At 40.7% G+C, this 26,386-nt stretch overlaps 1 protein-coding gene across 1 annotated transcript in view; it reads left to right on the top strand.

Moving 5' to 3' along the window:
• LOC311631793 (cytosolic beta-glucosidase) overlaps positions 1-26,386 on the top strand; it is a 216,206-nt gene that overhangs the window by 69,660 nt on the left and 120,160 nt on the right. The window contains exons 4-5 of the mRNA XM_084902327.1: positions 17,487-17,665; positions 24,925-24,976. Of these exons, the coding sequence (XP_084758453.1) occupies positions 24,969-24,976 (8 nt within the window). The 5' untranslated portion in view covers positions 17,487-17,665; positions 24,925-24,968. The remainder of the gene's footprint in view (positions 1-17,486; positions 17,666-24,924; positions 24,977-26,386) is intronic.

The following is a 26,386-nucleotide window of genomic DNA, read 5'->3' as shown; positions in this document are numbered from 1 at the left end:
TGCTCAGCACTCTGATTTCCTGCTATACATGCACTAGAGGCCCAGCCTGCACCCTCTCCAATCCAGGCCTAAACCAGCAGTCAGACATCCCTCTCACAATCCTGGACCATTGGTTCCTAATTGCTCACCTGCCTGCCTGCCTGGTCACTCCTTACTGCCCCCTCACCCCCGTGCCGGCCTGGTCACCCCCAATTGCTACCCCTCGTCAGCCTAGTTGCCCCTCACTGCCCCCACCCCCCGCTGCCAGCCTCATCACCCCCAACTGCCCTCCATGATGGCCTAGTCACTCCTAACTGCCTCCTCTCTGCCAGCCTGGTGGCTCCTAACTCCCCCCCCCCCACCAGTCTGGTCACCTCATACTGCCCACCTCTGCTGGCCTGGTCACCCCTAACTTCCCCCATCACTAGCCTGGTTGCCCCCAATTGCCCACTCCCCCGCTGGCCTGGTCACCCTCACTGCCCCCCTGCCAGCTTGGTTGCGCTATGCAGCCTACTGTTAAGTCATTTGGTTGTCCATCACTAACCCCCGTGCCGGCCTGGGTGTAGGCAGCTATCTTGTGAGGGTGTGATGGTAAATTTGCATGTTACCTCTTTATTATATAGGATTATGTTGTTTCATCCTCACACTAATTCTGCCAAGTAGTATTAGTAGCCTCACTTTGCAGATGGGGAAATGAGGAGCAAGGGCAATAACTTATCAAAGTCTAAACTACTAAGAGGAAGATTGTAAACTCCTTTCAGTATGACTCTAAAGCACATACTTTGTCCAAGTTTTTCCCAATATACAAAGTATTTAAAGATTTAGGTCATTAATTAAAAAAATAAGGTACTATAGAAGATAAATTTCAACTTGTCTGACCATGGAGGGTCAGTCTCCCCTGCACCAAACATTTACAGAACATCCATTAGGAACATATTTGGGTTTTATAGGACCAGGATCTTCTATAATTTTGAAGATCTTCTTTATGGTAAAACATACAAATTCAATCATGTAAAATTAGATATGTACATAACTATGAATGATAAAAAAAATCATAACAGATTATGACACCATCATAGACAATGCAGCCTCCAATCCTGATCTTTAGATGATCATGCTGGGTGAGTCTATGCCTGAACGAAGGGAGGGTTTGTTCACTAGAAATTAGGAACAGCTAATTATACATGTAAGTGATTGCAAATCATATGACAATGTTCCACTACGAAGTAGTATTACTATCAGCATTTTGCAGATGGGGAAATGGAGAGCAAGGACAATAACTTGGATCCCGAGTCAGCTTTCTCTTAGCTAGACTTGAAAAAGACATGCCCATAGCCATTTCAACATCACCTAAACACAATTACACATGCAGTGGAGAGAGGAAGCGGCATCATTTTTGCAAATTTCACAAAAATACATGATCATGAGAACATATCACTAGGGTCTCTTCCAGAGCTTTGAATGGACGTATGCAAGCCAGAAGTCCTAAAGTGAGTTTCCTTAGCTTCACAGTAAATCCAGCATGTGCTGACACCTACTCTACCCTGGCAATGTCCTCAAGAAAAGGTGATTTTGCCAGGTTAAAGCAATATTAGGTCAGCAGTGTGCATATGTGGGCACAGGGTGGAAAGGATGGAGATAGCAAGAGAAAAATAAAATTATTCCTCATTCTTTTGTCTTTTGTTGTTGCTATTAATCCTCATTGAATGATATATTTTCCATTGCTTTTTAAAGAGAGTGGAAGGAATAGAGGGAAGGATGGAAGGAGGGAGGGAGGAAAGAAGGGAGGGAAAGAGGGAGGGAAGAAGGGAAGGAATGAGGGAGGGAAACATGGATGTGAGAGAGATGAGAGAGACACATCAATTGGTTGCCTCCAGTACACACCTGGGCTGGGCTGGGATGAACCTACAACATAGGTATGTGCCCTTGGCCAGGGATTGAACCCATTATACTCTAGTGCACAGATGAATGATCTAGCCACTTAGAGACACTCATTCTTGATCAGTTTATAAAATTCTGGAAAACTGGAGAAAATTCATAATAATTTACTCTAAAACTTGAGGGGGGGGGGGAATCTTTGTACTATCTTTTTTTTTCCTTTTTTCTGGTTGGAAAGAATATTAGTAGGTAGAAGCCCTGACTAGGAATTGGACCTAAATGAATTTTCAAGCTTCTGTTGAGGTTTCACAGAATTAAGTATGGTGAGGAAAGGTAAAGTGGGAATTATTGGCATGGTCCAGATTTCTTATGTGTAGGAAAATCTGTTTCCATTGGAGAAGGAGAAGGAAGAAATAGAAACTAAAATTCTCTGTTTAATGATGGAAAACTTTATCTTCATTGTGGGCTGGGGAGCCTTTGGAAGTTTACTTGCTGTGTAGGTAATTCTCTTTATGTATACCGATTTGTTTACTTGTTTTATGGAGTGCTGAAAGCCATAAAGTGGGGGGTGGGGGGAAAGGTTTCCTTCTCAGAAGCCCCATTTCCTCTCCCACTTAGGATGTATTTGCATTAGCCAACAGGATGCTAGAAGACCACAAGAAGAATGAAAGGGTTATCTCACCCAGACTGGTCCAGACACATCAAAGAGCCAAGACCTATCCTGTCCAAGGAATCACAGGATTGTCCCACAAACTCCCAGCCAATTGATTCTTGCAGAAAAGAGGCAGGTCTTTTGGTAATGGGCCTTTTTCTCTCCTTCCATTTATAGAGCTCAGGGCATGGGTAAAAATGGAGAACCATATACTATTATCTAGCTATTCAAGAGGCATAAATCAAATAACTAATTATTAAATCAAGTATGTAATATTTTCTACCTTAGGAAAAAATGTGCCTTCAGGATGACAAAATTGGAAAATGTGTGTAAAGCTGTTAATTTGAGATGACTGTAGGTTGGCAAAATGTATTAGGGAATGACTGATTTTTATTATTTTTGGGCATGGCAGGATGCTCTGTTGATGGAGCAAAGATTTATGAATAAATAATAAGAATGTAATTTATAGACTATACAATTTATTTTTCTCGTCTGCATTTCAGCAAAATCACTAATTATGTTGTTGGAATCAAAATTATACATAAGTTTTGTTCTTTTGACAGGAATGATCTAAACTAACTTTCTCTTACTAAGTTAGGTATGTATAAGCTTCTAACTTCAACCATTTAATGAGTGAGCTGCTTTTTTTGTTGGCTTGTATGTGTACAGAGACGAGCTTTTTCTCCTGTTAGTCTTTTGTCAGTTTAATTTGCAGGCTTCAGTCACCAAACCTAAGAGGGTAGAGGGAAGTTTTACCTGAGTGACTTTGACACTCATTGTTTTAGGAGAGAAATGTTTTCAATAAGGTAACTCTGAATCTGGATCCATTTTTTTTCCCTCATGGAAAATACTTTAAAAAATGCCAAACTTGTATTTTGATTGTAGCATACTTTACTATAATAAAATTGTAGATTGTAGATATAAAATTAGGTGACTTTTGACAGATGCATATATTGCTTAACCAGCACCTCATTCAAAATATTAAGCACCCCATCATTGCAGAATGGTTTGTTTGTCCCTTTCCAGTTAATCCTTACACAGACCAGAGGCAATCATGGCTCCAGCCTCCACTGCCAGAGATTCTGTTTCCCTGTTTGAGTGCTTCATAAATATGGAAATGTACACTGCATGAAATGTGGGGTCTGATTTCTCTTGCTCAATGTAATGTTTTTGAGGTTAATGCATTTTATTTTGTGTAGTGTGTAGGGGATTTTATTGCTAAAATTATAGTTAAATTTATTTATTTATTATAACATAATAAATATAGAGTTATATAAGTATATAGTTATATGTATATAGAAATGCATACAATTGTATATATATATAGTATACTCATATATCCATTCTCTTGTTGATGAACATTTGGTTATTCCAGTTTGGGGCTGTTATGAATAAAGCTGGTATAAACATCTTTGTATGACTCTTTTTATGGACATAGGTTTTCAGTTCCTTTTGGTAAATACCTAGGAATAGAATTTTAGGGTCATACCATTGGAATATATTTAACTTTATAAGAAACTTCGGGTTTCTCAAAGTGGATACATCATTTTGTATGAGACTTCAAATTGCTCCTCACCTAATTTTTGTCTACACTTGGAATTTCAAGCTTTTTTAAATGTTGGCCATTCTCCTGGGTGTGAGATAGTATTGTATTTTGCTCTTAATATTTATTTCCTTGATGATGAATATCATTAAGGACCTTATCATACATTTTCTTTGGTGAAGTATTTGTACATGCTTTCTGCCCATTTAAAAACAGTTGAGCTATTTGTCTTTCACTATTGATCTGTAGGAATCCTTTATGTATTTTGGATGCAAATCCTTTGTCTGATGTATGTATTGTTCATATTCTCTACCAGTCCGACTTTTTAAATTTTCTTAATAATATCATAGGGAGAATCTTCTCTTCTCTTTCTATTATTTTTTAAATCCTCACCCCAGGATAATTTTTTCCATTGATTTGTGGAGAGAGTAGAAGAGAAAGGGAAAGACAGAGAGCAAAATCCATGTGAGAGAAATATATCCATTGGTTGCCTCTTCCATGGGGAGGAGCCTGCATCAAGGTAAGTTCCCGTGACCAGAATCAAACCTAGGACCTTTCAGTCTGCAGGCTGACATTCTATCCATGGGTTGGGCAGGAGAACCTTTTTTTTTTTTTTTTCAATGACCTATGTGTTCTTTAGCCATTGCTGTGAGGGTGAATTTAGCTCTCAGGGCCCCTTGAAAGCAGGGAGCCCAAAGAGAGAGGGGTCCCTCTCAAGCCTAAGCCTGTACTGGCTTCCTTATTTGTTGCCAATTTTCCAAGGAGACTCATGGTTTGGAACTTCTCCAAACCCTTGTTTCCACTGATATGTACTTTTTCCATGAATAAAAGGCCATATATTATTTGACTTGCCAGAATATGAGGAGGGAAGAAAAAAGAATCACTCTTGCTTCATGAATATCCTATAGGTGGGGGAGCCAAGTTATTTTAGCTCTTGTACCTGGAGTCACATTTTTACAAAACCTGCATATTTTCAGGGCATCCAGACTCCAGTCCCTTTCATAAATCGTTTCTTAGCTTCCTCTGCAGCTGTTCTCTCTAGGCACGAGTCTAAGGGATAGGTTCAAGTCATTTCAGTTCCATTCTGCAATGACCTTTCCTCCACCTTTTATTTTGAGCACATGAGCCAAATTCTCTTTTGTCAAAAATGTTTCATGTGAATCTCCTCCTGGAGACACTGGCCATGAGTCAGATATATGTGAGCTCCAAGGCTGAGACCACATTTATAACTAAACCCAGTAAGTACGAGTTTCAAAAATGAAGAGCTAAGAATTGAAACACCTAAAACAACAAAATCCTTGAACATCCACCACTTACTTTTTCTTCGTTGTTGAAAGTTTACATAGGTCCTCCTTTTCCTCCTTTAACCTCTTCCAGCCCAGCCCATCCCCCAAGACTCCACCTATCACTTGCTTTCACACACTATTCTCATTTGATTTTTTTCTCATTTCTAGACATGTCATCCTTTCTCCCACCTCAATATTTGAGCATTTTTTTCCTCCTAAAAATCCCTCCCTCTTCTCTTGGCTGATCCTAACAATTACCTTTGGTCTTTATTTTACTTTATATCAAACAGACATCAATGATGAGACCTATTAATGTAGGTTATGAGAAGTGGCTTCTTTTATTTATTTATTTTTTCATTATTATGAAAAATAATTACCTCTTAATATGTCTAGCAATCCTAAGAAGTCACTGGAATCAAGATACTGTTTTATATTCATTCATAAACCCCAAAAACTAGCACCTTGTCATGATTAGATAAAGACCCTGTATGAAACTTTGGCTATGACAATGGCACTATTTGCTAACAGATGTGTAGCTACACATCTTTTGATGTGGCCTGCCTGGCTGTAGTGTGCACCCATCCACTGAAATCTATAACCAGGTGCTAAAAGAATTCTCTTTTCATCTCCCAGGGTGTCTGAGAGCCTCAGTGTCTTTTTTTGTTCCTTGGCTATATCATAGGGAGAACCTTTTCTTCTCTTTCTATTATTATTTTTTAAATCCTCTATGGGGGTGGACAGTTAAGAGTTGAGCAAGATGTCTAGGCTGATTTGTAGAATTTACTATTGAAAATAGGGGAAGGGATATTAATAGAGGTGCTAGCATAGCTAGCCATTTCCTAGGAACTTTACATCAATTTAATTTCATTCATGATAAAGCTAATTGGTCTTTCCATTTGATGAGGAGAAAAGAGGGTAGAAAAATAGATAATGTAAGTAGTGATTAAAATTGTGCATTCTGGAGTCAGAAGATCAAGGTTCACATCTTTGCTCCATGCTCTATAAGCTGAATTACCATAGGCAAGATGCTTAAAAGCTCTTAGACTCAGTTTTATCATCTAGATGAGAATGTTTTAATAGGATAAAGGACAATAAGTATGGTGCCTGATGTATAATAAATGTTCAGTAAACATTAACTATCCATATTATTGTTGATATTGGGGCTAAGACCTTTGCGACATGAAAGTTCTGGAATGTAGATGAGAGGAAAGCCAGAAAGTAGGCAGATGAGCTGGCAAGGTAAAACTCTCATGAATGATTTCATATTCTCAACCCCGATAACTGTCCATGTGTGTTTTGTGGGGTGTTGAAGAGGGCATGGGGAGAGAAGGTGATGCAAAGAAAGTCACTTACCTCCCTCTTATTATGTCTGGGTCTCTGACCCCTAACCTCTTTCTTGGGTTTTAATTGGCAAAGGAGTTCATAGGTGGGAAGGATTGCTGACACCCATCTTTCTGCTCCACCTTCCTGAGAACTCCCAGCAGGCCATCACCCTACCATCTGCATGTACCCCTGTCATCCCCACTGCTACCTGGGTGCCATTATGCAGAGATTGCCAGTGTACCAGATTGGGGTTGGGCAAACCCTGCTGAAACACCTGCATATTTTGAATTACCTACATATCTGGCAGGATATGAACTGGGCTCCTTGCATCTTGGTTCTCTCCAGTGCATCTTAGTCCAGATCACACGGAGGGGTGGACCTCCTCTGTGTCCTGAGATTGCAGCGGTCAGAGGACTGGCAGCAATGGGACATGCCCCAACACAGAGCAGAATTATAGCACTTCCATGGGAGGATAAGGGGGAGAGGTCTCTTAGCACAAACCAGAAGAAATAAGGTTAAAACTTGCCTGGCAAAGCTAATGACATGTTGCTAATCTAAACAGCTTAGATATGGGGGGGGAAATGAACACAAGCTCGCAAGCTCCCACATGCATAAAAGGGAATTCCATTCTTTGTGAGTGACATTTTTTGGCTTTTATCTCTCATTTCAACCCAGATTCTTTCATTCTCATAGCTTTGCTTCCCACCAACCAATTAATATTTTCTCTTGTAAACGTTCCTTTTTGAGTGTAATCTACCTTTGATGTTAAACTCAACACCCTCCTTCTAACTTCTAAAGGAACAGGAGGTACAACTAAAGAGGTAGGGGAAAATACAATGTATTTCCTCGCTGGATCCTGAAATATAAGCCCCAGCTAGTTGGATTTAAACACTTCTAAGTTTTATTATTTCTATCTCATTTATGACAGGACCTCATGAAGTCAGTCAGAATTAATGTATGTCCGTATAGGGTAAAACAGAAGGGACGAAATTTGAAATCCACATTCATACATGGTTTTGCCTAGAGAATGATGACTGTTTAGCTATGCTCAGTGTTCTGCATGGGAATTTAAATAACAAATGCAGAAAGAGACCTGAGAGGACACAGCGTAAAGTTTTGTGTTGTGCTGATGCAAATCAGATGAGGTTGTGGGATAACTGGGATTTGATGCATCCAGAATTCCAAAGGACCTCTGGCTTGGTTAATTTTTGGAGATAGAACTTAGTACCACTGTATTTCAGCTTCTAATGCAGAAAGAATTGTTAAAGTCATTCCCAAATTAATTGTGGGATTTTCTGTTCCTTTCATTTTGAAAGTCATGTATGGCTTTGTTATGTTTTTCTCCACAAAGTGTTTACTGGTAGCTACTATACCAGGCTTTATATATGGAAGATGCTGAATAAGATGCTTATCTTAGTTCTGTTCTCATTATGAGAATTTTATTAGGTTTCATCACTAGCAATAATAGTGACTCAACTTAATCCACCACGTTATAGATTACAGAACAGGGTGGCATTCACTATTTCATTTAGTGATATGCTACAGGAGTTAAAGCACAACTACCTGGTAAAAACCTATGCTCAAACTTGTTTTTCATGAATATGCTTCTGAGATTAATTTTTTCCACTTATATACACAGTCTGAACTTTGAACACTGTGGAATTGGACATGTTTGCAGGCTGTGGGACAATCAAGACATACCCCAATGATCCTGGTGCAGAGGTGTTTAGTTGTTCCAGGATACTGCCGATCATTTGCATCTCATCAGAGATTTCTGACACTTAGAAGTGCCCTTGAAGGATTCAAGGATAGGATTCTTACAGTAGTGACATGAATAAGGTGAATTCCCCCAGGTGACCTGGCAGCTGTGAGGGTATTAGGCCACTTTAAGAATTTGATGCAGGTGCTTATATATTTTAAAGCTACTAAAACAATTAGGCCTTTTTATCTTCTCTTCCATTCCTTTCAATTTCCATTCTGTGGCACAAATTAAATTCTGTTTTTGTTTCATTGATGATATAAGCCTTCGTGGCACAATGAAAAATAAAGACCTTATTACTTTATAATATGTTTGGAATCATGCGTAATTACGCTTAGTTGATTAGTCGGCTATAGTAATCGCAGGGCCATAAACTGACTGAAATTGGAAATGGAAAAGACCCACTGGGTATCATTAGCTTTCTTCCTGTCAACGCAAAGTCATTTTCTGACATGCAGTGTGTGTGTGTGTGTGTGTGTGTGTGTGTGTGTGTGTGTGTGAAATCTCTCTTAGCTACAAAAATACATGATTTGTTATACTTATTTAGCAAAATTTGACAGGAACTAAGCATCACCCCAAATCAGATAGAATATTAAGTGAAAAGATGGGCAATAACCTTAATAGTAGTAGTCTCAGCAGCAGTAAATACTTTATAACAGCAACTATAAGCCAGACACCATAACATAACCATCTCCAATGTAAACATCCATCGTTCTAATCCATTTTATATGTGAGAAAATCTATAGACAATATGTAAAAGCCCAGTGACCAGAACGGCAGAATGATCAGAATGACATGCACTGCAGCAGCCAACCAGCCTGATCCTGGCCCCAATTGCCCCCCCCCCCCGCCCCCTGGCCAGCTGGCCCCCAATCATCTCCTAATACCCCAATCAGGGGCAGGGCTGGCTGGCCTACAGCCCATGGGGAAACACCCCCCCCCCCCCCCCCGCCACCGTGGCCTGGCCCAATGGGTCCCCATTAGGGAAGGCTGGCCAGATCCACCTGTGCACAAATTTATACACTGGGCCTCTAGTGTATAAATAAGGATAAATGATTTAAACAAGGACAGATGATTTACAGAAGACCCTACAACTGCAAGTAGTGGAGCCCAGATTCAAACTCTGCCTCCAAGCCCTATGCTTGCCCCCACACTGTAGAAATGAGGGGGAGAGATGCCTCTGGCATCAGTGGCTCCTGAGTGGGCCCACAATCTAATGCAGAACAAGGAGAAGGGAGAGGACCCACCAAGATGATGGAGCAGGAGACCCAGCTTTCACCACCCAAAAAATAATAATAACAGACAACGATCCTTGAGTGCAGACAGCTGTGGGAGAGCTCAGTCATCACTTAATAAGCCTCGGCAACAACAAGGAGCAAAACCCCAGAACAATCACACAGAAAGAGAAGGAAGAACAGCTTCATTTTGTCTGCGCCCCCTGCCTGCCCCCAATGACTGGTCACAGCTGATATAACTAGAGAGGGACAGGAACAAGGAGAGTCAGGGGCTGCCAGTGTCAGCAGGAGGTGACAGCAGGCCCCTGTAGTTGCTCTGCAGAGGACCCCAGTGTCCTTAGCCACCAAGAACTTCAAAAGCCCCTTTGGAAGCTGTGGTCTCTGCAGACTTTATCCCTGTGCACACTACCCTGGACCCCAGGAGGCTGCTCCGTGAGGACCTCAGCAGCTTTCCTCACTGAGGAGACCAATGGCCAGCAAAGCCACCACCAACCCCTGCAGATGTCTCCCCTGAGGACTCCATGGGTTTCTGCCTTTGCTGCCTGAGTCCCTCTCTACCCCTACCCTCAGCCAGCATTGCCCTGGGTGACCCAGGCTCTGGACCCCAGTATCCATGCCGCCTGCCAAGAGCAGTCCCAGACTCTGCAGCTGTGCGTGGGCACAAGGCCAGTCCAGGCCCCTAGGGCCAGAGCCACGGCCAGGTCTGTGTCTGAGGCTAACCCTACAGCCGCACAAGCACACCCCGACAGCTCAGCTGGAAAGGCCCAGGCCCCTGCAGCTGCTGGCATCCAGATCTGGCGCTGACTCCAGTAACTGGCTTGCAGTACTGGTAAAGTTGTCTCCGAATACAGTTGGAAGCAGAGATCAAAATTAGGGAGGCTGTCCTGGCCACTGGGGCCATTTGTTAGAGGAGTTTTGATTTAGCTTCCTGGGCTGTCTGCTTTCTGCAGGTCTTAGAGCAGCCACTTCCTGGTCTGTTTACTATAGATACAGGGATTGGTCTCCTGCGCACTTGGCTGCAGAATGTGGTTCAGAGTTTTACTTTTGTCTGCTCTGGCAGTTGTCCATTGGTAAAGTCAGTCTCTTAGTGTTTAGGTCAAAGTGGGTGTGTAGATGAAGCTTGAATGTGTGGGCTGTGGGGTCTGTACACATTAACATGAGACACTTTCCCTATGGGATGAAGCTAGAGGAGGAAAGAAAATGAGACCACTTCACAGCTGGGAACTGGGGCCGGTTGGCAGTCCCTATATCCTCACCTCCTGCAACAGAATAAGACATCCCAGACTTGTGGGTTTGCATGGCCCTTTCCAGGTGTTACAAAGAAATATTCTTTTCTAGATTAGAGAGCAGAACATATTTAAGAGTTTGCTAACCATTTTTTAAAACTTTTAATATTCAGACATAGCATAAGTAGGCCTGAACATTTATTCTTGTCCTGCATTCTGCAAATGTAGGGAACAGACCCATGCGTGAGTCTCAGGGGGAAAAAAATCAAGATATTCGGGCGGCCCTTCTAATCAGTTATCAGTCTCTGATCTTACCTGTTCTCAACCACTGAATTGAAATGGTGTTAACTTTCCCAATCCATGAAAATGATATATGCTTCCACTTACTTGTATCTTTCTCTATTTCTTTCTTCAATGTCCTATCGTTTCTTTTACTTTCTTGGTTAAGTTTATTCCTAAGTTAAGTCCCCTTTAGTTTTAAAATGTTCTCTTTGATTCTCTGTGCACATGAGAACACAAACAGATGTATCCCATCTTTTTGCTCCCTCAGATCTACTCTGGAGATAGTAAAAATTGGTTAAAGACAGTAATTTCTTGTTTTACTGAAGAGCACTGTGAAGAAAGATGTAATGAAATGTGGTGCTTGTGTTTAAAATACAAAATGTAACATTAGCTGACAGGATGTAAATGTTAAATCCTAGCTACCTCTATGAGTGGGATTTCTTCTTATTTTTGCTTCCCTGTTTTTTCTAATGAATCTACAATGATTATTTATTTTTAGAAGAAAAAAGTGAAAGTTATTTTAAGTTGACTAAAACACAAACACACACAAAGTATCAGCCTAGAATTATTTGGTGGTTCACTGTGTTGAGACAGATAGATGTAACATTAGAACATAACCTGATTCTAATGTCTACTCTCAAGGCATGTCATGTATTTCTGGCCGGTTGCCTCATTCCTCAAACATACCCACTCTTTGGGTTTCTAAAAGTAGACTATTATTACACGGATCGTCGCGGTAAGTGGAAAGTTGCAAGCTGTTGTCACCTTCAATTTCACATTTCCTGAGTAATTGAGGAAGACATTACTACTGTGTCTCATCAAGTTAGCTACTCCATAAAGGTTGAGCACACATGCATACAGTAATGCAACAGCTTTCCACTTGTCCTTACAAACTCCTGGGGTGACCCCCTTTTCTGTGAAAGTGTGTGATTTAAAATCTCAGGGACCTTCTTCTTACACTAAAGAAATGATGGGAAAATAAAATATAAAGAATCTCTTTAGTCTCCTGGTAAATCCAATTTCCTAGCCTGGTCCCTCCTAGGGATGCCCAATGTTTTAATTGTAATAGAGTTTCTAAGCATTCTCTACTGGTTACAGTTCCCATGATGGCCAACCTGACCATTGTCTCCTTACTTGTTCTTGTTAAGAGCACTTAATTCCAGTACATTTGGCCTGACCAGAGAATGAGTGGCCAGAATCCATTTTGAGTGACAGCTTTCAAATGCTGCCAAAGATAGAAAACCCAGACATGGAGACAGGTCCAATTCACAGAGGTCAAGGACTATGGACCTCTGTGTCAGCTGGCCTGAGATCCCCCAGAGGACTAGTCATCGGTATCCTTTCTTGGCTACATTCAGGAAGCCAAATGCCAGATCAGCAACTCCAGGGCAGCCCTGGCCCAAAGGGAAGGGTGTTTACAGGAATCCAGCCTGCCTGCCAAGGATGCCACAGACTAGGAGCTTGACATATGGTAATAGTCTTGTTTAAAACCAATCAATCACTGTTTAAATGAGAAGTAATTGGCATGGTTACTTTGGTCTTAGCAAATCTCTAAGGAGAGAAAAAAATTAATTCATAGACTCTAAGGTGTGGGATTAAATTCAAATCCATGTACTATGATTAGGGTCTAAGCCCCTATCTGCCCCACAAAAGTAAGCTGGAGGGTGTATGATGATTAAACTGAGGACCTCCAAGCTCTGAAGGGAGATGCCAGATTCCTAGAATCACAGCTCCCATGGTGTGGGTGGCCGTGAGCAGACTGACCATGCACCCTGGTGCTGGGATTGCTATCACAGAAGGCGTTGTTTCTATAAAGGCTCTGCTATGCCAACGAGCAGCTGTCTCCTGCCACTCCAGTATCTGAAGGCTCCCTTTAATGCCTCCTAATCTCCATCTTTTCTTTTTCCTTTGAGCTTTTAACATTCTCTCGAAAGTTAATTTCAATCGATCTTCTTAATCAGGCTAGCTTCTCCTCTTTGAAATTACTTCCCTTTGACAATATCTTAATAGTAACTAAGGTATCCATGCAGAAAATTAGAAATGCATTGCCCGCCCACCTCCCATCCTCACCCCCCATCACTGTGAGTGGGCATGGTTGGCTGGAGCCCAAGGCTTTGAGAGAAGCATAGGGATGCTTTTGAGAAAGAAGCATAGGGATGCCTTTGAGAAAGAAGCAACCTTAGCGCAGTTGCTATGCCAGTCTTGGGACTTATTCCTTCCTTCCCCCATCCCTCCCTGCTCTCACCCTCCTCCTCTCCCTCCTACTTCTTCTTCTTCAGAAATATTTATTAAAAAGCTACTAGGAAAGAGGCTCTATGCTAGGTATTAGGGAGAGATATAGAGATCAGAGCCATACACTGCTTCTGTTCTAAAGAAATGCTCCTTGCGTCTGGGAGATGTTAAGACATAGTAATTGAAGATTTAGCATTTGGAGTCAGAAAACTGTTTCAATCTTACTCTTTTACTTCCTGGCTATAGGATTTTGGGAAAATTATATACCTTTAATAAGCCTATTTCTCAGAAGTAAGATGGGACTAAAATAATACCTTTTTTATATATTAATAGTTGTTGTATGGACTCATTGACATAGAGCAGGGTCTGATACATATTAAGCACTTCAAAATAATAGCTATTGTCAGAGGTACTAGGAAAAAGATACAAATCATTTAGTAGTTAGCAAAACATTATACAAGTGAAAAAATAATGCTTATGAAATGGCTGCAAAGAATCAGTTATTTTTTAAAAAAATTAAGGAAGGCATACTAGCATAAATCTTACAAAATAAGCAACTCTTGCAGGTCAAAACTTTAAAACTAAATGAAATGTTTTAAGGCTTTTCCAGTGAGAATAAAGAATAATAATATGGAGCTTCATGTACCTATTGTTAACACCAAAGCTCATGGTCACCTTTAGTAGCTGCTATATTTTAGGTGAACAGACAAGTATTCAAGGTCAGGTGGATGCTGGGAAAGACATTAAATCTGTAAAAGGTGAAACATGTCTGAAAGATGGCCCCCTCTGTTAGGCTGAAGGGAACACACATGAGACAAGCAAGAAGCAGCCAGGAGATGGCCCTTTGAAAATGTCTTTTCTGTAAAACGTGGTGTTGAAAAGAGACCATATTGCAATGCTTACGATATTGGAATCAGGAGATGGTGGAAAGCAATGGCCCGGAATAAGAATAGGTCACGTTGTTAACCTTAAACTGAGAATCAATGGGCTCTGCTTCTAATCAGTGGCTTCTTTATAGTTTTTATTTTATTTTAACATATTAGAACTGGGATATTAGGTGTTCTTTGAAGGAAGGGACCATGCCTCATACTTTGTCATCTCTCCATGGACCCCAGCAAGGTGCTGAGGACCTTGGCGTCCTAAAATGAATTAAAGAACAGTGGTAGATTTAAATGTTTTTTAAATTATTGATTTCAGCAAGGAAGAGAGAGAGCAACATGAATCATGAGAAAGAATTATTGATTGGCTGCCTCCTGCATGCCCCACACTGGGGATCAAGCCCACAACCCAGGCATGTAGGCATGTACCCTGACTTGGAATTAAACTGTGACTTCTTGGTTCACAGGTTAACACACAACCACTGAGCCACACCGGCTAGGTTACAAAATGGAATACTACTCAGCCATAAAAAAACTAGGAAATCTTACCCTTTATAACAACATAGAGAGACCTGGAGAGTATTATGCTAAGTTAAATAAGCCAGTCAGAGAAAGACAAGTACCATATGATTTCACAGATATGTGGAACCTAATGAATAAAATAAACTAGCAAACAAAGTAGAAACAGACTCATAGACACAGAGAACAGACTGACAGCTGTCAGAGAGGAATGGGATTGAGGGGCTGGGTGAAAGAGGTGAAGGGGTTAAGTCAAGAAAAAAGAAAACTCATAGCCAGACAACAGTATGGTGATTATCAGAGAGAAAGGGAGTGGAGGGAGGTAGAAGAGAATAAAGGGGAATAAGTGGTGATGGAAGGAGACTTGACTTGGAATGATGAGCACAAAAAACAATATGCAGATGATATATTATGGAATTGTATACCTGCAATTTATATAATTTTATTAACCAGTGTCACCCCAATAAATTCAATAACAAGTTTTCAAAAAGGAATAGTTAGTTCAAAGCTCTTGTTTTACAAATGCCAAAATTTAGGCCCTCAACTAATATCTTGGATTGTAGGGATCAAGAAGGTGCTAAGAGAAAAGAAATGTCCAAAAGAAAATAAGATGCACCATTTTCTGTTTTGACCCATAGGGAGCCTTCTGATAGATAATGAAATAAATTATTTCATTGCATGCAAATAAATATTAACTACTGGTCCAGGTATACTTTCTAGTATATTTTATAATAGACTACAGGCCCAGTGCATGAAATCAGTGCACAGGTAGGGCCCATAGGCCTGGCTAATGATCAGGGCTGATAGGGGCCTTCTGGCTGCCAGCGAGGGCCTTCTTTCCCTGGTTGCTGGCTGTTGGCCTGGACCTTCCTTCATTCCGTGCCACCCCCTGATGGTCAGCGCACATTATAATGAGCAGTTGAACTTCCAGTGGGTTAAACTCCTGAGGGAACAATTTGCATATTAGCCTTTTATTTTATAGGATTTAATCTCTTTAATTCTGGAGCTCAATTCACTGGGATTGGAGTAAATGATGAAATCAAATTTCCTGCCCAACAAAGCTGGGAACTAAATCTTAAGGCTGAAACAATATTATCACATTGGTAATCATAACAATTATTAATATCAGTACAGTATTTTATAGTCTACTCCAATTTCTTTATTTTTAAAATATATTTTTATTTATTTCAGAGGAAGGGAGAGGGAGAGAGAGTTAGAAACATCAATAATGAGAGAGAATCATTGATCTGCTGCCTCCTGCCTCCTGCACTGGGGATCAAGCCTGCAACCTGGGCATGTGCCCTTCACTGGAATCGAGCCTGGGGACCTTCAGTCTGCAAGTTGATGCTCTATTCACTGAGCCAAACATGTTAGGGCCATTCCTTTATTCAAGACATGTTTATTTAGCATCAGCTATGTTTTATATTTAGCCAGTGATTTTACAAATAAATAACTGTCATATGTTGATACTATATCTTGAATTTTCTTCTGAGCCTCTTATTTATACTCACTGGTATCTTCCCAACAACACTCCCAGGTGGCTAATGTTCCCTGTGCACTACAAGGAGTTGGCCTGAGGTGGGAGCTTGTTCAGTGACCCACAGCTCTTAAGTAACAGATTTGGCATTCAAATCAAGGTGTTTTTCAGGTTCCAAGATTCTTATACTCCGTGATAGCTGCTGCCAGGGTCTCATGATAGAGAGGGAACATCAATCAAAGAATTGTGATATATTACAGTAGGCGCTAAAATAGAGTTATTTGAACATATTTGATTTTATCTATCCTCTAATTTACTTTATCCACAATGCTGCAAATAGTGGGGCAAATTCTCAAGACTGTAAACTATTATAGTAGTTTCTCCCCAAAATTAATGCGCTCTCTCTCTCTCTCTCTCTCTTTCTCTCTCTCTCTCTCTCTCTCTCTCTCTCTCTCTCTCTCTCATCTCTTCTCTCTTCATCACTTTTTATTAATTTTTGGTGGAGGAAACTGGACTTTAAAGTTTAACCAACTTATTTAAAATTAACAGTTTCAAAAATTATACCTCCCACTTCCCTTGAAGTGCTCAGAGTCTGTTAGGTGCTATGAAATGGTGGGAAGGGTTTAGTTAACTCTGCCTGGGGGAATCCTGGCAACAAGATAGCACTTGGACTAAGGTTTGCAGGATTAGAAGTCCACTAAGTGAATGACTTCTCAGACTATAGAGCCTGTGTGTACAAAGCTTTCCAGGAGAGAGAAGCAGTGTTGACTTGGGGAAGAACACATCATTTGCCATGGCTGTTGACATGCAGTGGCATGCCAGATGAGCTGTGATTTCCCATGGCTCTACAACCAAAGCACCAGCAGAGTTCAGAGAAGGAAGGGAATGAGGCTGACTCTAGGAAACTCAATAAGATTTCCTAGGAGTGGCTCTTGGACCTTGAAGGATGACTGATAATTGGACAGACGAGATGGAGACAGAAAAACATCCCCCGTGCAGAAATAGCATTAGAGAAGGACTACATGAATATCCAATCTATGAACAATTTGATTTTACTTGTGGAAGTCACCAATGGAAAGACAGAATTCAAACTGTGCTTTAAGAAGCTATAAGTAGACATAGAACTTAGCAGGCTTTAATAAGAATTGTCAGAATAATCTTGGTAAAATCAACACTAAGACAGATCACCAAACTGACTTGTGTATCATGTTTCTCAGGTTGTAACAGGTTCCAGTGGAGGATTCACTTGGTCCTGAAATAAGCTTGGAGGCAGGCAGATGAGAACCATCAGAAACAGAGATTTTTAGGAGGCGTTCCCAAACCCACCCTGTTCTTTCTGACAGGGTGCCTTCAAGTCTTCTAATTCCAGGATCACAATTTGCCGAGTATCCTCACGGTAGGTATTGGAATTTTATATTTCTTTGTTTTCCTCTTTACACCATCCATCTTGTTTTTCTTCCCACAACGAAATTGCTAAAAGTCTGAGATGTCTCGTTCCCATGAATATGATAGTTAATGTTAAGGATCATTATATATTTGGCACCATTATAAGTGTTCCCTGTGAACCAGTGAGGTAACGTAATCAGAACAACCACCTACAACAGGTACCAGTTGCATTTCACTGGTAAGGAAACTGAGGCACAATTGGTGCAAGGTACTTGCAGCTATTCTGTGATGGAGCCTGGATTTGAAGGCTTAGAACAGGGCACAAGGATATAACGTTGTCACCACCACATCTTACTATTTTTCCAAGAGAAACAAATTTCGGAGGGGTTTATTAATATAAATGCAAAATAAGCAGCATTTTTAAGATGAAAAATATATTTCTGGCTTGACTACATATCATAGTGATGTTCTGTATTAGCAATCAAGGTATAAATCTATACAGTTATTTATGTGCAAGAAAGATTTCAAATGTATAGGTTTCCCCATGGCATTCTGATCCTTTTATGGGCACGGCTAGCCGACCTAGAGTTATGAACAGTGAGAGCACATAGAAGGCAATGAGTTACAGGACTGACTCCCATTGGTCTGAGTGGCTGTCAGCAAGTGTCTTAAGTTCCGCCTTCATAAAATAAGGTAAGCAGCAGTAATCTCTAAGAAACTTTCTCATTATAAATAAGAACACCTGGTATTCTTCCTTTCTCTGATTGTTCTCTTTACATTATAATGTCAGTAGAGTACATCCACCCACTGCTGTGGTATCATTAGATCCAGCTTGTTGAGCTGTTTTCCGGGAGTGACTTATTTACATCAGGAACAAGTCACAAATCATGGAATTTTAGAGTCTGGGCTTGTCCACCAACAGAAAATTAAATTTTGCCGATGAAACACATTTGAGTGGCCATCTATCTAATTTATGATTTAAAAGAAGATAAGGGAGGCATCAAAATGAGAAAGAGAATGACCAAGATGATTCATGGAAATGGATTTGAAAAAAATGTGGCAGAGCTTGGAAAACAGCAGCTTTTGTGGGGAGTAGGGAGGTATTAACTAAACCTTATCCCTTCCCCACTAATCCCCTTCCTTCCCCGCTGCCTTATTCAGGAGAAGTATCAGAGTGCAAGTTCAGGTTCTCTGTACATGTCAAAATACTTGAGTCAGGGCCAGTATAAGGAGTTTAAAATCTAGTTTTGAGAAGGTAGGGCAAGCCTCAGTTATACAAAGGAAACAGCCCCTGGAGATAAAGCATTTTAATGAAGGTGTTTGTCATCCACAAAGTCAAAAGCTAGAGCCCCAAATAGAGGTGATCTGTGCAACAGCAGGTTCCCAATAAAAAGGGAAGAGGGCCTTTTGGGGCTTTTGTCTTAAGTGCCTCCTGAATCAGGCAGGGTCCTCACACTCACATGTCTTTTATTCGTGTTCCAACATGAATACACAATCCTACTCCAGGGACTAAGCCTGCTCTTTCCCAGCTACCATGTGTTTAAAGGAGTATGGGATTTTTATCCCAATGGAAAATGGTGCTATTTTAGGATCTCAGATTCACATACAGGCAGCATGGGGGTGGCCTTCATCCTTTTGCCTAAGAGTGAATAGTTAACATCTTCACATGCTCTTCAAACTTGGGTGTCGTGATTTGGGGCAAAGACACTCGGTTTTATCGTTCAATAAATCTCCAAACTTTTCTTCTCTAGTTTTGAATTAAGCAAAGTTGCTCAACTTGCTAGCCCACCACCCCATTTCTAAATCTTCACAAAGGGAATAAGACTTCAGGATGATTATGAACTAAGTCTGCATGGCAAAGTGGATAGGATGATCCTTGGTCTACACTTGTTGATTTCCTTTGCTCTCCCTCATACATAACCATTTCCACTATGAAGAATGGAAAAAGCTTTAAGACAAATGAAAGTGGTTAAAGTTGTCAGTAATGTGAACCCAATTCCCATGCATGTTCCCAGCAGTCACTGAAAGGATAACATGACTGCTATTCTAACCGTTCCCTGTTTCCAAAAACATCTGTAGTTCATCCATGATCCATTTGCCTTTGCGTTAGGTATTTATGAAGAGAGAAAGGAAAAGAGAGGTAAATGTTCTACTCTGGGAGAGAGACATCTTCCTCTTCACAGTTTTTTCAGCTGGTCTAGTTATTAAATCTATATGATACATATAAATAAGAGAAAATAAATACATTTAAATACATATTTATGTATGGGAACCCCATTCCAAATGAGAGGTTCAGAGACAGGAAATTAAAATGAGGTATATATCACATTGTGAGCTAAGGATGAGGTAAGGCACCTGGGGCTTCAGAGGGGAAGAAGGTCATATGCAAGACAGTAAAAAGCAGATTTTCAGTAATTAGATGTTTGCCTTGCCATATATATAGGTCATGAAAAAGTTATTTCTGGTAATAACTTTTATTATGGGTAAGGACTCCAATTTAGATTCTTCCAGGTAGTTAAGGGTAGAGCAGAAGTTTCTCAATTGCCTGCAGGTCAGAATAATCCCCAAGCCCAAGGGTCCCATCTTAGGGAGGCCTGTTCTAAATCCCTTCAGTCAATTCTTGGCTTGGGAAACTCATCATACTTTCTCACCCAAGCCTGGTCTTGTAGTATGGTTGTCTAGAATCAGGCTGTGTTTTGGAATATGAGTTCCAAGCTGAAGTGGAAAATTGCAGGGCTGGAGCTGATTTGATCTGACTCTGGAAAACATGATGTTTTTTCTCTTTGTCAAAGGCAAAGAGTATTCTCATTTACATAAACTCACCCAAGTAGGTTCTTTGTTTCTTTTTATAGAGTGATGGCAATCATGAAAATTTATAAACAAAAGCATTTTTAAAAATTATAGTGTCAATCCAACAAAAAAGGGCATGACAGAATTCTGGCTATGCTGATCTTGGCCAGGGATAATCTGTCCAAAAATAAGATGATACCTTTACATCTTTCTCTTGGTTTGGAAACCGTTCACTGTTTTCTAGTCCGTGTGCCACAATATCATCAGTTTCCTCTCTTCTAGTGATGTTAAAACCAGTGCCAAGCATATACTAGTATCAACTCCCTTTGCCATTTTTACTTTTATACAAGGAAGAGAAAGGGAAAGAGTAGATGAGGTGATTTTAAAAAAAAAGAAAAGTCATGGAGCAAAGAAACTTTGGCCAGGAGTGGAATATTCACGGTCCTTTGGGGTATTGTTGGCTTCAGGGCTGTTGAAAAGTAGAACTACCAAGTAAAAAATAAGTGCCTGTAAAAAGGAATATATAATTCTCTGATGGACTAGCAAGCTAAAAAAAAAAAATCAGAATCAAAGAAAATTTGGGAAATGCTCTTGCATGGGCACTAGGGTAGAAATGTGTCCAACCTTCAAGAATAATAATAGACCGAATCTTCAAATGGAATAAAAATGCTGGAGAGAAAGACAGGCCTTGGAATGGAGACACTTGGACTGTAGTTCTGGCTCTGCTGACTTATAACAGTGCTTTTCCAGGCACTTCTTTGGCCCCTTTCCTTTTTATAAATGATTGCACCTTACTCGGTGACCTTTATCTCATTTTTAGCTCACAAAACTCTATGACTCTTACTAAATATTCCTCTCCAAACTCCATGAATAGGGCCTTTTCAGTTCTATGTTTTATAATGTTTGGATGAAGGTCTTGCTTCTACTTGACCACTGTAGAAAGAGAGGAGAGGTCTGGAAAGGGGCGGTAGGTCCTTAACTGCTCTACCATATGGCACAGAGAACAGCTGTATTCCAAGCACTTCTGCTTCCTAAGAAAGATGTGCTGAAGTGGACAAAGAGTAACCAAGCAGTGTGGAAGGTCAGCAGCGTCTGGAATGTTTGCTTTATTTAGCCCCAAATGATTGGCAGCCAGTTGTGGTATTATTACTCCGTGTATCCATGTTGCCATTCAAAGCAGTTGTTGGAAGTGCTCAAGTGAGAACAGTGAGGCTGTGTGGCTCTATGTTTCCTCTCTTTGAACCTGGTAGAGTGGAATTCACGCACAACCTGCTTTGAAGACTCTTAGTGGTTAGAATCAGAGCTGGTTGATGCTCGGTAAAATTTATCTGTTCCTCATGTGGTCTCATTTTAAGAAAAATGCTTTCCTCATTCTGACATATAAGATATAGTATTATCAAACATCTGTAAAAATACCAATGAAAATGAAAATCAATATCAGAATCTCCACACCAAGACATGGGCACATTTTACAAACAAGACTTTAAAGAAATCCTATATAATAAAACCCTAATATGCAAATCGACTGAATGGTGGAATGACTGGTCACTATGAACTAGGGGTGTCGAACTCAATCAGAGAAGGGGCCAAAATCTAAAATCCAGCCTAAATCGCGGGCCGAATGGTTTACTGAACAGTCATAAACTGACAATGTCATAAACTGACAGCGGAGTGCAGTGATGACAGCGCGGCGGTGCGGGCCACATTGCAAGGCCTGGCGGGCTGGATTTGGCCTGCGGGCCTTGTGTTTGACACATGTGGTAGAGGCTCAATGCAGGAGCTGCCCCCTGGTGGTCAGTGTGCTCCTGTGCTCATCCAGAAGCCAGGCTCATGACTGGCGAGTGCAGCAGCATTGCCAGGAGCTTCCATGGCAGCACTAAGGAGCAATGAGCTGAGTAGTAGGGAGCAGCAAGCAGGCTGGTGGTGAGTGAGGGGTCCCAGACTGAGAGGGCACAGGCTGGGTTGGGGGATCTCCACATAGTGCACAAATTTCATGCAGCAGGCCTCTAGTCTACACTAATAAAAGAGTAAGATCCAAATTGACAGTACCTTTGCGACAACCACCAGCCAATCAGGAGTGAGTATGCAAATTAACCCAGCAAAGATGGCAGGTTAATTTGCATATGCAGGTACCAAGCAGCCATGGTGACAGCATAAGCATCCCGCCCCGCCCTAGCCTCTCTGGGCTTCTGGGCAGCATGGGAAGGCAGAAAGGCGGCTCCAGCCAGAGCAAAAGCTATGCCAGCAGCCAGAGGAAGGAAGGCCCGCTTTTGCATGAATCTTTGTGGATCTGGCCTCTAGTATATTAATAAAAAGCCCAAGTGACATGGGTAATAGGAAACACATACATGCGCCTATGGAAAGAGACCAGGAGAAGTTAAGTCGCCTTTGCAGCAAGTCTAGATTCTGGACACTGGACACATGTCCTCAGGGGCTTGGCGAACATTTCAGATGAGCAAAAGCATTTCTGACATTTAAAAGCTGGAGCAAGAACTTAGGGATAAGGCAATTCTGTTCTTTGTGTCTGAGAGAAGAAAAGAATCACAGTGCATGCCAGGAAAAGAATTTTGGAAACTCAGTTAATTGCGGAGGTGAGGTCGAGCCAGCTTGTAGTTAGATACAAAGACGATATTGTTCACTTCCCATAAATGATTTCCCATATGTAAAGTGGGGCTGATCCTAGCAGGTGACTTCAGAGATGTGGAAACATTGAACCACATGTGAATAAATCTTGCAAACACTTTTGAAAAAAAAAAAAAAAAGCTAAGTATAACCTTTAAAATAACACCGTGACGGTCACATCTTGAGACTGAAAGCTCTACAAGCAGAGCTTGTTTATCCCAACCACAAAGGCCAGGAACCTGTGGTTTTGGAGGATTTCTCATCCCCAAAAAATATTTACACTTGGAGGAGATGATGCGTTTTTAACTATGAGCCATACATAGCACACTTGTGGAAATTATTGCAAGTAAAAATGTTTGCTTTCCATAGTCTGCAAAATTGGCAGTTATGCTTAAGGCATCAAAAAATAGGTAAAATGAAGAATCACACTTCTTTTAAGTGGGTAACTTTTTTATTATTTTTAGTAGGGATGCATATAGATGATTGCCATGAAGGAAAAAGGACCTTTGGTAAATATCCTGCATTTTATTGCCACAAAATTCTAGTCACTAAAGTTTTTGGAAGCTCAGATCTTTATATATGGGAGGAAGAGAAAAGTCCACCACAAGAGAAAATGAGAGGAAAAAAATTAGGATAGGCATAGCTCAACAGACCAAACTCAACATGGAATAAATTAACATTGCAGGGAAATAAAGGCAATTTGGGGGAATTTAACAATGTTTGACATTTAATTATTAGCAGTCCAATTAAAACAACAACAATTATTGATTAAGAGATCAATTAGTTTGAGGAAAAAAATCCCAACCCAAATTAAATATTTGCCATGTGCATTAACCATTATGCCATAAAAAAATTCTTATTTTTAGCTGAAGTCTCCAGTCTTCTAAATAACAAAGACAGAAGTAAGGCAAAAGCTATAAGATGGGGAATATGTTCCAGTAATGGATGTAGTGATACACGCTGGTATTTGTCCTAACAAAAGTACTATCCACATGTACTAACATGGAAGGGGCCAGACCTCATCCTTAATATCCCTGTTCTTCTCTCATTTTTATATTTTCTGATGGCTGCTCTAAAGAATGTAAGGCCAACTCCATAACAAAACTACATAAAAAACTTGACAAACTGTACTCTTTGACTGAATTTCAATTGTAGCAAGTGTAGCAAATATTTCCTGGAATATGGAAATGATGACCCCCAAAGATTCCATTGCATTTTTAAAAGGTTATACTGATGTGAGTATATATTCCCAATTCCTGACACAGAGTTTTTAAGACCCTTATACTTTCTTGGGTGACAGGAGATCATTGGTTCCAATGAGGTGCCTTTTGGTGGGTCCTGGATGGGGCTGGTCACCAGAAAGACCAAGGCATGATGGGAACTTTGGAACTGTTAGCCCCATCTCCCGTTCTCTGCAAAGGAGAGAGACACTGGAAGTGAAGTTAATAATCCAGTGTTATGTGTTTTTGTTGTTTAATTTTAATATATATTTTATTGATTTTTTTTTTACAGAGAGGAAGAGGGAGAGATAGAGAGTTAGAAACATCAATGAGAAAGAATCATTGATCAGCTCCTCTTGCACACCCCCTACTGGGGATGTGCCTGCAACCAAAGTACATGCCCTTGACCAGAATCGAACCTGGGACCTTTCAGTCCGCAGCCAATGCTCTATCTATTGAGCCAAACCAGTTTTGGCCAGTGTTATGTGTTTTAAGTAAGAGATAACCAGAAAGAAAATACGTATATATAATGAAAACATGGTAATTTTACTACATTTTAGCTACCTCTTTGTTAGGGTTCCCCCTCAGTTTCCAGCTCTCTCTCCTCCTTCAAACACCTTTTCCTCTTTCTCTCCAGAGGTTTCCTGCTGAGTTCTATGAGGAATGTCTCCAGGGTAATGGATGGCATTGTAAGTGCACTTCCCTTCTCCCATGGTTTGATTCTTCTCAGTCTCTATCCACTTTGCATCATCTTCAGTTCTTTCAGAAATTGTATTTGGTGTTATGCTAGAGTTTGCAATAGAAATTGGCAAAAGGTTAATTCTGATTCAAACTATTCTAACATTATCAGAACTCTAGAACTTATTTTTTTATCACCATTATGATTAGATTTTTGTTTTGTTTTGTTTTGTTTTTGTGTGTGTATATATAATGTTGGTCTCTTCAATGAAATTCTAAGTGCATGGAGTGAATGTTAAAACCCCTTGGCACAAACCCCTTCCCATGGATTTTAACTGTCTTGGTGTATTTTTAAGAAATATATATATTTCATCGATTTTTTACAGAGAGGAAGGGAGAGGGATAGAGAGTAAAAAACATTGATGAGAGAAAAACATTGATGAGAGAAAAAACATTGATTAGCTGCCTCCTGCACATCCCCCATTGCGGATGTGCAGCAACCAAGGTACATGCTCTTGACTGGAATGGAACCTGGGACCCTTCAGTCTGCAGGTCGACACTCTATCCATTGAGCCAAACTGGCCAGGGTTGTCTTCGTGTATTTTAATGGCCTCACCTGGACTACATGAATTATATTAATATATCACTCCTTCCTTATGCAGTTTGATTATTATATATAAAGATTACAATCCAGAAGCAATTAGTCATAATGTAACCACATAAAACTCACACATGAAATTTGAATGTAGTTATCCTATATAATAGAGATGTAATATGCAAATGGTTGTCACGCCATGAAACATAACAACCGGCTGTATAAGGACTATATCACAGATTAGCAGGAGGGTGTGGCAGCGAGCTACAAGCGGTGGTGGAGAGCTACAGGAGGGGGCTGGGCAGCAAGCAATGAGGGGAAGGGGGGGGTGCTGGAGCTAAAGGAGGGTAGGGCAGTGGGTGGAGAGCTACTGGAGGGTGGCAGGGAGCTACTGGCAAGCTACTGATGAGCTACTGGCGCACAGATTCGTGTGCAGGGCTACTAGTCTTCTATAATCATTAAAATGGGCAGAGTATGCTTTAGCTCTAAATGGTATGAACAGAAATATAAGTTGAGGGTTTGTGCTGTGCAAATGTATTTATTGCAGGGGTTCCCAAATAAAAGAATTGCGAGTACCTGATAGTGTTGCCTTCTGGGAGACAGGGAGGATGAGCTTCTTGGCTTGGTACAGGGGTCATGAGACACCTCCTACCATCAGCACACCAAATTGGGCAAATGGATCTTTATGTAAACAATCTTAAGACTGAGTAGTTTCACAGACAACTTTTTGGATTTGAGCTTAAAATCCATGTCAACCAGTGGTTCCAGAGGGTTTCCCTCTCCATCGATCTTTTGGGTGCAACAGAGCAAAGCATCCCTTCGTTTT

This window comes from Pipistrellus hanaki (genome assembly GCF_964339955.1).
Source record: "Pipistrellus hanaki genome assembly, chromosome: 1".
NCBI lineage: Eukaryota > Metazoa > Chordata > Mammalia > Chiroptera > Vespertilionidae > Pipistrellus > Pipistrellus hanaki.
This window is presented reverse-complemented; position numbering and strand designations above follow the sequence as displayed.